The 18,392-nt window shown below is 47.7% G+C and overlaps 1 protein-coding gene across 1 annotated transcript; it reads left to right on the forward strand.

Moving 5' to 3' along the window:
* The first annotated feature begins 7,966 nt into the window (after positions 1 to 7,966).
* LOC128052104 (NUT family member 2D-like) lies at positions 7,967 to 14,085 on the forward strand. Its single transcript, XM_052644554.1, has 7 exons — positions 7,967 to 8,616; positions 9,551 to 9,679; positions 10,724 to 10,896; positions 11,316 to 11,611; positions 12,731 to 12,847; positions 13,339 to 13,462; positions 13,724 to 14,085. The coding sequence occupies exons 1-7, from the start codon at positions 7,967 to 7,969 to the stop codon at positions 14,083 to 14,085; spliced, it is 1,851 nt and encodes a 616-aa protein (XP_052500514.1).
* The last annotated feature ends 4,307 nt before the right edge of the window (positions 14,086 to 18,392 follow it).

Below are 18,392 nucleotides of genomic sequence, written 5' to 3' on the forward strand. Positions count from 1 at the left end.
TGTCTCCCAAGGGATCTGGTTGAAGTCCTCTGAAGTTTTCACCCTTCATATCCCTTGACAAGATTCCTAAAATCCTTTCATCTCACAACACAAAAGGTGAATATTCTTTCATATCATTTTGATAGTGATAAACTGACATTGATTCTCAATATGAAAATAAGAATCAGGCAAATTATTTAAAAAAGAGATGCTCCCATTATTTCCAGGCAGGTGGGTCCATATCCAATGATGAGCTTAGGTTCTAAAGAGCATGGGTATGTAATGCAGACAGGAAATTCACAAGCTTATAAGCAGGATTTGCAGGCTAGGATTTAGATGGAAGTGGATTTGTGTGAATGGGGATTGGACATTGCTAGGTAAACTTTTGGCATTTTTCTCAAGGTGCCCGTCCATTTCACGGGTAATAGATTTTTAACATCTAGAAAAACCAGTGCTCTGGGATATTTAGTCCTTTAAACACAAGGAAAAAAGAAGAGTTTTTATCTTCTCGTTCCTCATTTCTGTCCTTAGTCCTACTAAGCCTAAACTTTCAATGCCATGTGATGGCTCTTCCAAATCCATTTCATCCAGAGTCTGCAGATTTTGTGTGTTTGCAGTTGTGTTTTGTGTTGGACCCAAGATGCACACTTCAGTCTCTTTACTCCCAGTTCTCTTTCTCATAGTGTAAACTGTGGTCGCTCAGTCGTGTCCAACTCTTTGCAGCCCCATGGACTGTGCCCACCAGGCTCCTCTGTCCAGGAATTCTCTAGGCAAGAATACTGGAGTGGATTGCCATTTCCTTCCCCAGGGGATCTTCCCGACCCAGGGATCGAAACTGAGTCTCCTGCATGGCAGGCAGATTCTTTACTGTCTGAGTCACAAGGGAAGCCTCTCTCTCTCAGAAGAATGACGAATAATAGCTTACTATGTTACACTTTTTTGGTAGTACTGCCAGATGAAATACAGATTTTGTTAAATGCAGATATCAGATAATGAGGAAAATAATTTGCATACAACTATGTCAAAAATATTGCATAGGGCACAACTAGACTAAAAACTATTCTGTTGTTTATGTGAAATTCAAAAATCAAATTCATTTAGGCACTTATTATTTTTATTTGCTTGATCTGGCCATCCTACCTTTTCAGGTAATTTGAAATTTAAAAGACTGTAGAAATTCTTGTCCTAGGAATTAAGTCCAGAAACAGAGGGGCTTAATACAAAATACAAAAACAATCATTGAAAGTATACTTGGATATATTGGAACATATATGAATTTTCAACCAGAAAAAAAAAAAAAACTGGAGACATTTTTAAAAAATGAATATCAATTACATTCGTATTTAGTTGCAAAACACATCTCTGGAAGGATTTTAATGAAACAGATAACTCTGGTTTTCTCTGGGAAAGAAGGATTGAATTGAAGTGGGGAAAGAGGTGGAACTATGTCACTGTATATTCCATTTCTCACAATTTGATTTTGAACCATGAGAAGATGTTACTTGTTTTAAGTATTATACTAAAATCATTTAAAAGATAAAAAACTAAATATTTAACAACAATGTAATGCTATGAGAAACACAGTGAATTCTGGTCCTAGACATGTGGGCTCCATGATGGTTTTTTGATAGATGGGCATTTTCCAGCAAAAAGGATTGTTAGTAAGGAAAGTCCTGCTGAATGTTGGTTGGGGCACAAGGACTACTTCCTTAGGAATGATGTACAAACAGCAACCAAACACCCTGCATCTGCTGAGACAATCCTAATTTCAAACTCTCAGTTCCATGTAGCCATTAATACCTAAGAGTTTATAAGACTAAAAGTTCTTCCAAACTTGTTCTGAAAGTCTAGTCTCTGTTGAAGCAAGTCAAGATCCAGTTAGGAAGCAGAGTGAGTTGAAGGACACAAAACTAGGTTGATGGAAAAAGAAGTGAAAGAGGTGGAAGATCAAGTCCAACGCTGTTGCTGTGAAACTGAGAAACAATTGATAAATTGACAAAGAGGCAGACACCAATTGTGTCACCACGATGTAATGTGGAAGAAACTTCTGGTTCTCGCCTTCCTGCCAGAGCCCTTCATGGAATGTCTGCTCACCCCACCCAGGTCCCCCTGCCTTCTGCCCCTCCCCCGCTGCAGAATGTTTCAGTTCCACATTCTACTGTTTGAATTCAAACATTTCCCTCCTTTACTTGGATGCTGAGCATCTGCTGGAGCAGGTCCCTCTCTGGGTCTTGGTCTTGACTTTTCTCATTGAGGGCAGCAGTGGTCCGTGTCCAAGCCTGTGGGAATGGCTTCAGAAGGAGGTAAGCCTGTAGGCTGGAGTTGTGTTCCCTGCCATTTCTCAGACCTTTGAGTCCCCATGTGACATTTCACTGTGGGCACATGGTTGAACTGAAGTTGAGGAAGGAGAGAGCCTTGGACCCCTAAGGACATCTGGGGAGACTGAAGGGCCTGAAGAAACGAGACTGCACTGGGGAGGAGGGTTCACTGAAGTGGATCAAGGGAAATTGCCCTGGGTATGGAGAAAGGATGGCAGCAGGCAGGCTCGATTATTTCTAGAAGGAAGATCAGCCACTTTGAAACGTGTGTGTAGAAAGTGTGGGTGATCTCCTGGTGGTGACACAGGAAGGGTCATGAGGAGGACCTAGCCCCGTATTGTGTTTCTTAGGTACCTGAAGCTTGCCCCCACCCCATGTCTTTCTGAGGCGTTTGGACTGGGGCATACTGTATCTAACTGGGCCATGGGGAGAGATAGTCTTAGTAGAAAAGTATTCGATGGGACTGTGTGTGGTGACACCTGCAGTGAAATTTCCTCTGAGAGCTAGGCAGGAAGTTACTCTAACTGCTGCAGTTCAGACCTTCTCCACTCCTTCCAGCTCACAGCTGATGTCTCAGTTCAGGTAACAGTTGCCTTGGCTTTGACAGTGATGGGCATCCATGTAACGTCAACCAAGATAGGCCTCAGTTTCCCAAGATGTCTTAAACTGTTCTTCCTTTTGTGGAAAAGCAGTTCTTTAGACCTACTTCATCTTGTCCAATATCTCCTGGTGGACTTCCTGCACATCTTGAGACGAAGAGTTTCTTCATTTTTCACATCACTCCTTTGTGGACAGGGAACAGATGTGGAGGGTGGTTAGTTCTGGTGGAATGTCAGTGAAAGCTGATTTCCTCTTTAAAGGGGGTAAGGAGTGTAGCCCAGAAGCAGGCAGACGATCTTCTCTGTTATGAGTAAAAGTCCTATGACACCTGTTCTGATTAATTAGGTGCACGTGGCATGTACCTTTTTCTCCTGAACAGGGATGTGTTCCAGAAAACTTTATCACAATGGCACCTGGATCATGCCTGTTTCTCAGTTTGTCTTCACTCACAGTTATTGGGAACTCAAAGGGGAAGGACCCCAGGCAGTCTATACTCCCACAACCAATGTAACATGACCATTCCATGGCCCTTGTCTAATCCTCTGCAGCCATTCACTGGCTGCGAAATGACAGAATTTAAGGGACAGATGCCCACTTCGCAGATTCCCCACAGTTCCTACAAAGAGAACTCCTAGAGTGATGCCATGGCTCTGGGCACTGGGAAGGGGGTGGTATAACCTAGCTCATAGTAACTGTCTGCTGTGGTGATTCTGCTGTGCATGCTGAGCCAGTGTGTTATGGGTTTGTATCAGAATTCCATTCGAGTGATATTTTCCATTATTTTTGTTTTGTGAGGCTTGAAAAGAGTGAGAGGATTTATACTGAGCACAAGGAAAAGGAAGACTGAGGTGGAGGTGGGGCCCTAATATTTTAAACAATGGCTGTCCACAAAGGGTCTTTGGGTGCCTAGAACTTACCTTGGAGAAGGGCCCCACCTGCTAGTGTACCTGCTGATGGGCGTTTCTCACAGAGCAGAAGTCCACCCAGTTCTGGGTCTGGGAGACAGCCTGTGAGGTTCGGTGCCAGGGAGTGCCTGAGGGAGGCTCTCTGAGTCAGCACTTGCTGAGGAGATTTCTTCTTGGCAGACAGGGCTCAGGGACCTTGGTGGCTAGGAGTGAGGTCACCAGTGGAATAATTCTCACCCAGAGGTCAGATCGTGAAAATCATTAGCAGACATGTCCATGCTGCACATACTGTCCAGATGTCCTCATCTGTGGAGATTTACACTGTGATTCTCTCCAGAGAACCTCAGCCCCAGTGAGAGAGTCATTTCCTAGGCACGTTGATAAGGAGTCTAGGGGTTCCCAAGGAGAGAGGGATCTGGAATTCTCAAGGAGGAAGAAAGAACAAACTTTATTTTTCCCCTCTACATTCCTTAGGATTATATAACAATAATGTATCCTGCCTGAGGACAGTTTCTGGATTAAACTTTCTGGCTAATCCTGTTATCTTAAATTATGGGAGTAGATCTGGTGAGGTCTTTACAAGGATTATATATATATATATATATATATATATATATATATAAAATATATATTACAGGATTACATAACAATAATGTATCCTGACAGAATGTGGTCCACTGGAGAAGGGAATGGCAAACCACTTCAGGTTTCTTGCCTTGAGAACCCCATGAACAGTATGAAAAGGCAAAATGATAAGATACTGAGAGAGGAACTCCCCAGGTTGGTAGGTGCCCAATATGCTACTGGAGATCAGTGGAGAAATAACTCCAGAAAGAATGAAGGGATGAGCCAAAGCAAAAACAATACCCAGTTGTGGATGTGACTGATGATAGAAGCAAGGTCCAATGCTGTGAAGAGCAATATTGCATAGGAACCTGGAATGTCAGGTCCATGAATCAAGGCAAATTGGAAGTGGTCAAACAGGAGATGGCAAGGGTGAACATCAACATTCTAGGAATCAGCAAACTAAAATGGACTGGAATGGGTGAATTTAACTCAGATGACCATTATATCTACTACTGTGGGCAGGAACCCCTTAGAAGAAACGGAGTAGTCATCATGGTCAACGAAAGAGTCTGATGTGCAGTACTTGGATGCAATCTCAAAAATGACAGAATGATCTCTGTTCATTTCCAAGGCAAATCATTCAATATCACAGTTATCCAAGTCTATACCCCAACCAGTAACGCTGAAGAAACTGAAGTTGAACGGTTCTATGAAGACCTACAAGACATTTTAGAACTAACACCCAAAAAAGATGTCCTTTTCATTGTAGGGGACTGGAATGAAAAAGTAGGAAGTCAAGAAACACCTGGAGTAACAGGCAAACTTGGCCTTGGAATATGGAATGAAGCAGGGCAAAGGCTAATAGAGTTTTGCCAAGAGAATGCACTGGTCATAGTAAACACCCTCTTCCAACAACACAAGAGAAGACTCTACACATGGACATCACCAGATGGTCAACACCAAAATCAGATTGATTATATTCTTTGCAGCCAAAGATGGAGAAGCTCAATACAGTCAGCAAAAACAAGACCGGGACCTGACTGTGGCTCAGATCATGAGCTCCTTATTGCCAAATTCAGACTTAAATTGAAGAAAGTAGGGAAAAACACTAGACCATTCAGGTATAACCTAAATCAAATCCCTTATGATTATACAGTGGAAGTGAGAAATAGATTTAAGGGACTAGATCTGATAGATAGAGTGCCTGATGAACTATGGATGGAGGTTCATGACATTGTATAGGAGATAGGGATCAAGACCATCCCCATGGAAAAGAAATGCAAAAAAGCAAAATGGCTATCTGGGGAGGCCTTACAAATAGCTGTGAAAAGAAGAGAAGTGAAAAGATACAAGCATCTGAATGCAGAGTTCCAAAGAATAGCAAGGATACATAAGAAAGTCTTCCTCAGCAATCAGTGCAAAGAAATAGAGGGAAAAAACAGAATGGGAAAGACAAGAGATCTCTTCAAGAAAATTAGAGATACCAAGGAAACATTTCATGCAAAGATGGGCTCGATAAAGGACAGAAATGGTAGGGACCTAACAGAAGCAGAAGATATTAAGAAGAGGTGGCAAGAATACACAGAAGAACTGTACTAAAAAAGATCTTCATGACCCAGATCATCACGATGGTGTGATCACTCATCTAGAGCCAGACATCCTGGAATGTGAAGTCAAGTGGGCCTTAGAAAGCATCACTATGAACAAAGCTAGTGGAGGTGATGGAATTCCAGTGGAGCTATTTCAAATCCTGAAAGATGATAGTGCTGCACTCAATATGCCAGCAAATTTGGAAAACTCAGCAATGGCCACAGGACTGAAAAGGGTCAGTTTTCATTCCAATCCCAAAGAAAAGCAATGCCGAAGAATGCTCAAACTACCACACAATTGCACTCATCTCACACGCTAGTAAAGTAATGCTCAAAATTCTCCAAGCCAGGCTTCAGCAATACGTGAACCGTGAACTTCCTGATGTTCAAGCTGGTTTTAGAAAAGGCAGAAGAACCTGAGATCAAATTGGAAACATCCTCTGGATCATGGAAAAAGCAAGAGAGTTCCAGAAAAACATCTATTTCTGCTTTATTGACTATGCCAAAGCCTTTGACTGTGTGGATTACAATAAACTGTGGAAAATTCTGAAAGAGATGGAAATACCAGACCACCTGACCTGCCTCTTGAGAAATCTGTATGCAGGTCAGGAAGCAACAGTTAGAACTGGACATGGAACAACAGACTGGTTCCAAATAGGACAAGGAGTATGTCAAGGCTGTATATTGTCACCCTGCTTATTTAACTTCTATGCAGAGTACATCATGAGAAATGCTGAGCAGGAAGAAACACAAGCTGTAATCAAGATTGCTGGGAGAAATATCAATCACCTCAGATATGGGAATGACACCACCCTTATGGCAGAAAGTGAAGAGGAACTAAAAAGCCTCTTGAGGAAAGAAAGAGGAGAGTCAAAAAGTTGGCTTAAAGCTCAACATTCAAAAAACTAAGACCATGGGGTCTGGTCCCATCACTTCACGAGAAATAGATGGGGAAACAGTGTCAGACTTTATTTTGGGGGGCTCCAAAATCACTGCAGATGGTGATTGCAGCCATGAAATTTAAAGATGCTTACTCCTTGGAAGGAAAGTTATGACCAACCTAGATAGCATATTCAAAAGCAGAGACATTACTTTGCCAACCAAGGTCCATCTAGTCAAGGCTATGGTTTTTCCTGTGGTCATGTATGGATGTGAGAGTTGGACTGTGAAGAAGGCTGAGCGCCGAAGAATTGATGCTTTTGAACTGTGGTGTTGGAGAAGACTCCTGAGAGTCCCTTGGACTGCAAGGAGATCCAACCAGTCCATTCTGAAGGAGATCAGCCCTGGGTGTTCTTGGAAGGAATGATGCTAAAGCTGAAACTCCAGTACTGATACGAAGAGTTGACTCATTGGAAAAGACTCTGATGCTGGGAGGGACTGGGGGCAGGAGGAAAAGGGAACGACAGAGGATGAAATGGCTGGATGGCATCACCAACTCGATGGACATGAGTTTGGATGAACTTCAGGGGTTGATGATGGACAGGGAGGCCTGGCGTGCTGCAATTCATGGAGTCTCAGAGTCAGACGTGACTGAGTGACTGAACTGAACTGAACTGAATGTATCCTGCCTGAGGACAGTATCTGGATTAAACCTTCTGGCTAATCCTGTTATTTAAAATGTAAATTATAGGAGTAGGTCTTTACAACCTCCAGACATTCTGTTGATTCATTGGAGAGTATATAACTCCACTGCCAACACTAGCTAGGGGGTACTCTTTCTGCCCCCTTCTGATGCCTATGTCAGAAGGTTTCTCTATCTTCTTTATACTTTAATAAAACTTTATTACACAAAAGCTCTGAGCGATCAAGCCTCATCTCTGGCCCCAGATTGAATTCTTCTCTCTGGAGGCCAAGAATCCTAGTGTCTTTTCATGGTTCAGCAGCAACCTTTCATCTGTTTCCCATTCTCCTCCTCCATTCAAATCTCTCCTTTGTCTCAACAGCATCTCCAGAGCTGGGAATGGATGTGACCTTGACCCCTGGTGCCTCCTTGCCTCCTTTCATGACAATGCCCTTTCCTCCACCCATTCCTGGCCCCCCACACCGGCCACCCTGGGAGCAACCACTGCCACCTTCCATGACCCCGTCATTCCCTCCTGGTGGCACCCAGCTGCTGCCAGCTTTCCCCAGGACACCTTTGGTGCCCAATGCTGGCCATGGCCCCAGTGCCCCTGGGGCTTGCAACATCATTGTCCAAGTCAGGTCAGAAGGAAGGCCAGTGGAGCACCCGCAGGCTCAGACCTTTGTCCTTACTCAGGCTCCCCTCAACTGGAGCACTCCAGGGCCCCTCAGCAGGAGTACTGCACATCCTGTCCCCCTATTCTTAACAACCCCTGCGATGGAGACCATTGTGACTGCCCCAGCTGTCAGAGTAGCTCAGTCTGGCAAGGGAAGCTGGACCCCAGGATTTCCACCTCAAGCTCCACTACCAGCTGCCCAGCTGGCCCCCATCATTCCCCAAGTGAACTTGGGGCCACAGTCACATGGCACTTCCAGGGAGGGCAGCCTGGCCACCAACCAGTCCAAGGCTTCGCAGGATGACTCCTGTAACCCCAAGAGCGTGTATGAGAACTTCCGACGTTGGCAGCGCTTCAAGTCTCTGGCCCGGAGACACCTTCCCCAGAGTCCTGATGCTGAAGCTCTTTCCTGCTTTCTCATGTGAGTGAACAGCCAGGGGGTCATGAGCTTTTAGATCAAAAGGAACTGGGGGTGGATGCTCAGATTAGGTTTCTAGGGATACTGGGAAGAAAGTCTGAGGGTGATGTCCCTGCTGTGAGCAGGCACATTTTGGTTCCACACATCACCATACAAGTTCCTGACATCCTTTCAGTACCTTATCTCAGTTACCTCACCGCCTTGTGAGTGCAGCCAACTTGACCTTCCATGATGCTCATGGTTATATTGATGAAACTTGAAGCCAGAGAGGGTTGTGGTGTGAGGTGGGGAGCCACAGATGGGATGCTGCACTCCTTTGTGGTGGCATCTCCTTTCACACAGGACTTGAGTGTCCATGGTCAGGGGATGTCCCTTCAGAAAGGAGAGGAAGTGCAAGGTCCAGGATAGAGCTCTGTGCATGCCTCAAGAATAAGAACCTCCTTGTTCTGGAGAATTCTTAGAACTGGGTGGTGGTCGAGCTCTCTTCCTAGAGCTGGGAGCCTGGCAGGCATTTCCCTCCTAAACCTCAGTTCCCTTGTTAAAAAAAAAAAAAAAGGGTGGGGGTACAATTGCACTTAACACAGAGAACTGTGCAGAAGGCTCGTTAGGCTAATCTATGAAGTGCTAGCAGGCTGCCTGGCACGTGCCATGCCTCACTGATGATAGGGATTTTTATATTGAGAAGGCAATCTTGCAAAGGAAGGAGCCCTCACAAGGCTCCCTGTCCCAGCCTTAGCCTGGGAATGGATGGTCATCCTCCAGTAGAGTGAGGTGGTGATGGCAGTAGCAGGAAGGCTTGTCCTTGCTCTCCCAGGCCTGCCTCTCACCCTCCTGATGCTCAGTCATGCTATCTTGGGTTATGTGGTCCAAGTTGCTGGGTGGAATCAGATGGGTGGAGACTGGGCTGGACTCTGAAACAGATCCTGATGGCTTACAGCCCAGTGCTTCGGTCCCTGGCTCGCCTGAAGCCCACCATGATGCTGGAGGAGGGACTGTGGCGGGCTGTGCAGGAATGGCAGCACAGAAGCAACTTTGACCGGATGATCTACTATGAGATGGCCAGAAAGTGAGTCAGTGTCCTGGGCCCTAGAGCTGTGTGGTGGGTAAGAGGGGTGGGTGAGGGTTAGACCCGAGGTCAGGGTCTGGCTGTGGGCGTACTCATCAAGCAGGATAAAGGAGGAGGGCTGTCACTCAGCACAGGGCCCCCACAGCCCAGATGCCCTCCTCCCCTCCCTCACCTTGAGAGCATGGGCCTTTAGTACTTCCTCCACCAGGACCTCTGATCTCCCCTGATGGTGACCTTCCTTTGGATTGACATGAAGGTCTCAGGATGGGTGGGGCTTTGAGCCCAGGAGGGGGTCCAACCCCAGCCATAGGGGCTGTGCAGGGGCATGCTCTCCACCCGCCAGCCTGCTGCTTCCTTAGTAGTGGGTGGCTGGCAGCCACTGACATAGAATATGGGACCCCCTCTTCTCATGAAAAGTGGCTGGAGTGGGTACCTTGACCTCCCTGAAGAAGCTGGGAAAGCCAGCATGTCATCAGCCCAGGCATCTCTGGCTGTTCCAGTATTTTCTCCATGGCAATCCTTTTAGTTTAAAAAATAGAACCAACCAAACAAACATCTCTCAGAGGAAAGGAAAGCCTCTCCTCTAAGCTTAACGGCCAAATCCTGCAACCTTTCCTGGGCCCTGTCTCCAGGCTTATGTTCCAGGACTCTCAGCCCCTGTCCAGGGTCCTGGATTCAGCAAGGACTGCTTTGGGGACATGTGCCTGGTTCAGCCTCTGGCCATCAGCCCTTCATATAGTTCTGGATGGGAACGAGGGCATGAAGAGGGTCCCCTGTGGGTCTGCCTGTGTCCTGAGGGCCTGGTTCAATTCAGCAGCCTTGGTCTATGCTCTTGAGTGTCCTCCAAGTGCTGGTGGGGCAGGAAGAGTCCCAGATGTTGAGTCAGTTCCAGGAGAACCCTCTGCTGGGAATAGTACCTCCCAGGGCCTTCTTGTCCACCCAAAGACACACCCTCTCCCAGCCTCTCATTCTCTGTTGCCTTTGTTCCCGGCTCCAAAGCCCAGGCCTTTATCTCAGTGTGCCGTGTGCCTCCATCACTCCCAGGTTCATGGAATTTGAGGCAGAAGAGGTGATGCAGATTCAGAAGTTACAGTGGATCCAGGGGGTGCAAGGCCTGCCTCCTCCAGTCCCACCGAAGCTGGATCCTCAGGGGTCCTCAGCCCCGAAAGTGTGCCCTCAGCCAGGCACCCATGTTCCCACCGGAGTTCAAAGCAAAGGTAACATGGGCCAAGGGATGACTACTGGCCCCATATGGATCCTTTACCTTCAACAGGGTCATTGGTCTTTCAACCAGAACAGCCAGTGAGACAGGGTCTCAGTTGTTCTTCGTCACTACAGGGTATTATCTCCATCAGTTTAATAACTTCTCTTCTACCTCCCTGTCAAAAGACCCCACACCAAGTCTGCCGAGGAAGTGGGCTTGTTGGGGATACCCTGAAGAATCAAGGTTCCACATTCCTCACAGGACTCTCTTAGATGGCCCTCTCCCCGTCCCACTGTGCATGAGGCTTCAGGTGGTGCTAACCCTGCCCACACCTAAGTCACTGACCCCCAAACACTGCCCTCAGCAGCGCGTGCTCAGGAGGTGGACGCAGAAGCCCCTCACCTTCCTTCCCTCTTTCCTGCTCTGCCTCAGCCAATGCTCCCCGGAAGGCCGGGCCCCGGGCCCATCCCACCCGCTCGCAGCCACATAGAGCCCAGCGGCACCCAGGGACCAAGGCACCCAAGGAGATTCCCCCTGAGGCTGTGAGAGAGTATGTGGACATCATGGAGGTGCTGATGGGACCTGCCCACTTGGCCATGGGCAAGTCAGATGCAGAATGTGGAAAGGATGGAAATGAGCTGAAGCAGGAAGAGGACGGGACCTATGAAGACCCGGATCTCCTGAGCTACATTGACAAGCTGTGTTCCCAGGAAGACTTCGTCACCAAGGTGGGCTGGGCATGGAGCCTGGGGTCTACAAGGTTCCAAGGCATGGAACTCTCAGCACCCAAGACCTGGGTTCTGCCCAGGCCAATGGGACTGAAGCTCTGTTCATGTGCTTTGTGTGTGTGTCCATATGTGTGTGGACTGTGTGTATGCACATGTATGAGTGTTCATGTCTGTGTCTGTGTATATGCTTTCATATGTCTGTGTAAGTATGTGTATATGTGCTTTTTTATTGGAGTATAATTGCTTCACAATGTTCTGTCAGCTTCTGCTGTACAACACGTGAATCATCCATATATATACATATATCCCCCACCCCTCACTCTTGAGCATTCACCCTACCCGCGCTTTCCACCCTTCTGGGTCATCACAGAGCACCAAGCTGAGAGCTTCCTGCGCTACACACCAGCTTCCCATTAGGTACCTATTTTACACATAATGTGCGTATGTGTCAAGGCTCCTTTCTCAATTCATCCCACCCCCCCTTTCCCTTTCCTTTTTCCTTTTCCCTTTTTCCCCTTCCCCTTCCCACTTGTATGTCTACAAGTCCATTCTCTACATCTGCACCTCTGTTCCTGCTCTGCTAATAGGTTCATCAGGACCATTTTTCTAGATTCCACAAATACATATGACATTTTTTTCTCTTTCTACTTACTTCACACTGTATAAGAGGCTATAGTTTCATCTGCACTTCTACAACTGACTCACATTCATTCCTTTTTATGGCTAAGAAATATTTCACTGTAAATATGTACTGCATTTTCTTCATCCATTTATCTGTTGATGAACATCTAGGTTGCTTGCTTTCCTGGCTATTGTAAATAGTGCTGTAATGAACATTGGGGCATCTGTGTCTTGTGGAGAACAGTATGGCAGTTCCCTTAAAAACTACCATATGACCCAGAAACCCCACTACTGGGCATATACTCTGTATATGTACTTTTTTGTGCCTGTATGTGTATGAACATATTTGTGTGTGTGTGTGTGTGTGTGTGTGTGTGTGTGTGTGAGGACCATGGCAAGAACAGGAGTGGGTCTCTACTTTTCACTTTCCTCTAGGTCTTCTTGGCTCCCAGGCCATTCCTCGCCAGGGATGCTCATAGCCTTTTCCTTCTGTTCCAGGTAGAGGCAGTCATTAACCCTCGATTCCTGGCAGACTTGCTTTCCCCAGAACCACAACTGGATCCCCTGGCACTAGCTGAGGAGCTGGAACAGGAGGAAGGCCTCACCCCTGAGGAGGTGAGCAGGAGAGGGAGGGATACTTATGGAGCCTGTGGGTGGGGACCCCATGTGACCCAGGGGAGCCAGGGGAGGGAGGGACCCCAGGTAGAACAGGGGAGACAAGGGTCTCCCAGGTAAACCAGGACATGGGGGACCCTGGTGAGCAAGGGATACATAGAGCCCCAGAGCAGGAGGTTTCCATGGCTCTGTCCATCCCTCCCCTGCCTGGGACATCTGGCCTGGAGGAGAGCCCGCTCTGGGGTAGGTGCAGTGCTGGGTGGTAGGAGGGAGAGGATAGGGAGTTGGGGCAGGTGATGGGGGAGGAAAGGACACGAAGCTGGGAACAAGGTGCAGGAGGTCAGCAGGATCACCACAGTGTCTATATTTGGATTTGAGTCTCAGGGTCGCCCCTCCTTTCCACCCCACCCAGAGCCATGTTCCACTGACCAGGGCTCCTCCTCTCACATGTGGGTGTGCAGAGCAGTCACTGCCCTCCTCTCTCCTACCAGCTGGTGCAGAAACGACTCCTGGCCTTGAAGGAAGACCAGGGAGTGCGGACACCCAGCAGTCAAAGTGTACCCCGAGTGGACTCAAGTCCTTCTGAGTCCGACGCCAGCAAAGATGCCCAGAGACGTGATCAAGGCCCCCAGCTAGGGGTCAGACATGAAGCCTGCCCACCAGAGGTTGATTTCGAAACTGTTCACAGGTTCAGCCAAGCAAACACTGGCCTGTCCAGGGCCAAAGACCTTGTTTCCTCTCCAGGACGGCAGGAGTTGCCTCCATTCCAGCCAGGACAACCCTCCCCTCCCCAGGGTCAGAGGTGCACTGGCCCTCAGCCAGGACCCAGGGATACCTCAGTTCTCAGAACGGCCTCTCCAATTCTGGGGGCCCGAGGGCCCAGGGACGGGTCCAGCGAGGACGAGGAGGAGCTCCCCAGCCTGGCCTTCCTCTTGGCCTCGCAGCACAGCCTGCTGCCCTGGAGGCTGTCCCAGAGTCCTGTCCCTGCCTCCGGCCAGGCCCCCTCCTCTCAGAGAATAGGCCTCAGCCCAGCTCCTCTGGCTGTTGCCAAGTCTAGGAAGCGGGCTCTGTGTGCAGGCCCAGCTGCTGTTGAGATGCTGCCCGGCCCGGGGGCTGGTCTCGGGGTCTCTGAGAGGCCAGCCTTGGCTCTGGGACTGGTTTGCCCCTCACAGCTGAGAAAGAGAAAGTGTGACCCGTTTGTCACAGGGAGGAAGAGGAAGCAGCTCTGCAGCCAATAGGGGACAGCGGGCCAGCCCCAAGGGGAGGCTAGGGCTCCTCAGCTCATGGGTGATCCTGGCTGCTGTTGGAGGAAGGGATTCCAGGGCACGGAGGGGACTGGGCTTCTGGGAGTTTCGAGAGGTGGGGGAGGTGGATCTGGGTGGGTGTGGGTGGCAGCAGGATCTTTGGAGAGATGTATGTAAAATGTGAATAAATGTAATTTTGTTGGGAAATGCTCTTGGGTCACTGTCACCTTATTCGTGTCTGCTCTGCTCCACAGAGAGGGGTCCCGACAGGAAGGAAGAACAAGGGAGGTCACAGGTGCTGTGGGCCTCCAGGTGGCCAAGTCTGGCCTCCACACAGACAAGGACTCCTCAGGTGCCTCCTGGGAGCTCTCAGCTCTCATCCTCCACAGAGACCCCCCTCGTCATCCCCTTCTCTAAAGCCAGCTTGGATCGAGACCTTGGGGACATCTGTACTGTCATCTGCATCCCTGGACCATCTAGGGATGGAGAGCTGCTGTCCTGCCCTCAGCCCTCTGGACATTAAGCAGTTTCCAGGATGGAGCCTGAAGACAACTTTTGTCTTTAGGGAGCTTCTCTCTGCTTCCTGAAGCAGCCAGATGAAGGGGGTGGGCTGATCCTCTGCTCATCCAGGGTTTCCTGTGTGGTGGCCTGACCAGAGAGGAAGAATCTCGGCCATAGGGTCTGGATTGTCTGCCTGTCTGCCTGGCTGGAGGGTGAGCACCCTCTAGTCTCAGAGGGATTACTGCAGTGTGGAGAGTGGTGGAGGCAGCTACCTCTTAGTCCCAGTAAGGATGAAACAGGGGAAATGGGTGAGAGGAAATTCATGGGGTGCCCATTAAAGGTGTGTATAAGGAAAATGACAGTTGGGCCCCTTTCTGGAATTTATGGGAATTTTGTGCAGGAGTGTCTTGTTCAAGGGAGGGAGGGGACCCATCTTGCTGTGGCTATGGGGACTGACCTTAGGGGCCCAGGGTTCTGCAAAGACATCCCACAACTACTGTCCCTTCCCTTCCCACCCATGGCTGGACATGTGTGTGTACTGGGGTCGACGCTGATCCGTATTCACACATAATACAGTTCCTCCTAACAATAAATGAGCAAGTTTCACAAGAGCAGCTCACCTAGCAGGGACAGCAGGGAGAGATGTGTCTGTGTTCTCAACCTGGGTAGGAGCTGGGATCCATGCTGAGGAGTGTGCAGGCTTCCATCACCCTCTGTGGGTGCTGGCAGAGACCTCACTGGTCAGGCCAGAGGAACTGTCCCTCTCTAAGGGTGAGATGAGCAGACAATGAAGGGCAGGCGCTGAGCAGGGAGCAGACCCCTGCTGTACCCCAGAACTGCTTCATCCCCCTTCCAACTTGCTTAGTCCCTGTCATAGGTTGTGCTGGCCCAGCTCTCCACTCTGGGCCTCACCCCTACTTCCGTCCTGGCCAATGCCTCTTCTCCAGGTTCTGAGTTCTGGGGTTCCTTCCCTTGACCAGGTGATGATGGCAGAGACTCCCTGAGCTTGGGTATAGTCACAGAAGTGTCTGGACCACAGAACTTTTGGAAGGACTCTTGAGACTCCTAAGAAGGAGTAAAGTGTGGAAGGCTTAAAGCGTGTCTGGAGATTTAAGAGACTTGGCTATAGTCACAGGAATGTCTGGGGCTATACAAGTCCAAGAAAACATTTCAGGAGTATCTGGGGCCACAGGAAAAATAGCAGGAGAGTCTGGAGTACAGGAGTCTGGGTGGAGTTTCCTAGAGTTTGGAGGGTGCAGTTGACCTGTAAGAGGGGTCTGCAAGGCTTCGACCTTTTGAGATCCTACAGAAGAATCGGTTTCCTTTCCCTTTCTGGCTTCTGGAGGCTACCCGCATTCCTTGAAATTAGTTCCTTTTTCCATCTTCAAAGTGTATCACTTTACTCTGCTTCCCTCATCACATGGTCTCTCCATCTCTGACTCTGCGTCCCTCCAATAGGGCTTTTGTGTTTATATCTAGTCCACTCAGAAAATTTATGATAACCTCTTCATCTCAACATTTTTTAATTAGTCACACCTACATAGTGCCTTTAGCCATACAAGGTAACATTTATATATTGTCATATGAGGGATTAGACATGGACATCTTTGGGGAACCATCATTTACCCTACTAGGAGAAATCCACAAGAATGCCTACCATAAGCATCCACACATGAGAGTTCTGGTTCAAGATGGCAGAGCAGAAGGATGGGCACTCATCTCATGAGAGATCACCAAAATTGCAACTAGCTGTTGAACAATCATTGACAGCAGGATGCTGGAACCTACCAAAAAAAGATACCCCATGACAAGATGAAGAAGCCTCAGTGAGATGGTAAGAGGGGTGCATCAAGATAAAATCAAATCCCATACCCTGTTGGGTAGGTGACCTACAAATGGGAGAACAAGAACACCAAAGAAGTTCTCCCAATGCTGTGAAGGTTCTGAACCCCATGTCAGGCTTCCCAGCTTGGGAATCTAACAAAGGGACTGGGAATACCCAGGGAATCATGGGGTGCCCATTAAAGGTGTGTATAAGGAAAATGACAGTTGGGCCCCTTTCTGGAATTTATGGGAATTTTGTGCAGGAGTGTCTTGTTCAAGGGAGGGAGGGGACCCATCTTGCTGTGGCTATGGGGACTGACCTAGGGTCCAGGGTTCTGCAAAGACATCCCACAACTACTGTCCCTTCCCTTCCCACCCATGGCTGGACATGTGTGTGTATTGGGGTCGACACTGATCTGTATTCACACATGAGACAGTTCCTCCTGACAACATATGGCTCAGGAAATCTGGTCTTGAAGGCCAGCGGAATTTGATTATAGAAACTTCACATGCCGGGGGCAACAAACACTCCAGTCTTGGAAGGCATAAACAAAATCTTGCACGCACCAAGACCCAGAGGAAAGGAATGATGACTCCACAGGAGACTGAACCAAAACTACCTGCTATTGTTGGAGGGTCTCCTGCAGAGACATGGGTGGTAGGGGCTCCACCATTGTATCATCATTGGTCAAAAGAAAAACAATGGAATTCTATATCATCAAAACCACCATTTAATAGAAAAACCTGTAATGACTTTTTATAATCCAGATGCATATCAGAATTATCTTGGAAATTTTTGAAATATACAAATACTCAATCATTGCTTTTTTAAATGTTTTGCCAGAGCTTCAGATATGTTTCTAATGAACATTCAGTTCAGTTCAGTTCAGTCGTTCAGTCGTGTCTGACTCTTTGAGACTTCATGAACTGCAGCACACCAGGCCTCCCTGTCCATCACTAACTCCCGGAGCTTACTCAAACTCATGTCCATCGAGTCAGTGATGCCATCCAACCATCTCATCCTCTGTTGTCCCCTTCTTCTCCCACCTTCAGTCTTTCCTAGCATCAGGGTCTTTTCAAATGATTCTGTTCTTTGAATCAGGTGGCCAGAGTATTGGAGTTTCAGCTTCTGTATCCATCCTTCCAGTGAATATTCAGGACAGATTTCCTTTAGGATGGACTGGTTGGATCTTCCTGTAGTCCAAGGGACTCTCAAGAGTCTTCTCTAATGCCACAGATCAAAAGCATAAATTTTTCAGTGGTCAGCTTTTTTTATAGTCCAACTCTCACATTCATACATGACTACTGGAAAAACCATAGCTTTGACTGGATAGACCTTTGTTGGCAAAGTACTGTCTCTGTTTTTTAATATGCTGTCTTGGTTGGTCATAATTTTTCTTTCAAGGAGCAAGTGTCTTTTAATTTCAAGGTTGCAGTCACCATCTGCAGTGATTTTGGAGCCCCCCAAAATAAAGTCTTACACTGTTTCCCCATCTATTTCCCATGAAGTGATAGGACCGGATACCATGATCTTCGTTTTCTGAATGTTGAGTTTTAAGCCAACTTTTTGACTCTCCTCTTTCACTTTCATCAAGAGGTTCTTTAGTACTTCTTTACTTTCTGCCATAAGGGTGATGTCATCTGCATATCTGAGGTTATTGATATTTCTCCCAGCAATCTTGATTCCAGCTTGTGCTTCTTCCAGCCCAGCATTTCTCATGATATACTCTGCATAGAAGTTAAATAAACAGGGTGACAATATACAGCCTTAACGTACTCCTTTCTCTATTTGGAACCAATCTATTGTTCCATGTCCAGTTTTAACTGTTGCTTCTTGACCTGCATACAGATTTTTCAAGACGCAGGTCAGGTGATCTGGTATTCCCCTCTCTTGAAAAATTTTCCACAGTTTGTTGTGATCCACACAATCAAAGGCTTTGGCATAGTCAATAAAGCAGAAGTAGATGTTTTTCTGG

The sequence above is a fragment of the Budorcas taxicolor genome, chromosome 8 (genome assembly GCF_023091745.1).
Source record: "Budorcas taxicolor isolate Tak-1 chromosome 8, Takin1.1, whole genome shotgun sequence".
Classification (NCBI taxonomy): domain Eukaryota; kingdom Metazoa; phylum Chordata; class Mammalia; order Artiodactyla; family Bovidae; genus Budorcas; species Budorcas taxicolor.

Excerpts from the sequence above, each read along its gene's own strand:
- LOC128052104 (XM_052644554.1), top strand. The coding sequence starts at position 7,967 with ATGCCCTTTCCTCCACCCATTCCTGGCCCCCCACACCGGCCACCCTGG. Across the intron at positions 10,897-11,315 it reads CACCGGAGTTCAAAGCAAAG|CCAATGCTCCCCGGAAGGCC; the intron begins GTAACATGGGCC and ends GCTCTGCCTCAG. Across the intron at positions 13,463-13,723 it reads CAGCAAAGATGCCCAGAGAC|GGCCCAGGGACGGGTCCAGC; the intron begins GTGATCAAGGCC and ends TGGGGGCCCGAG.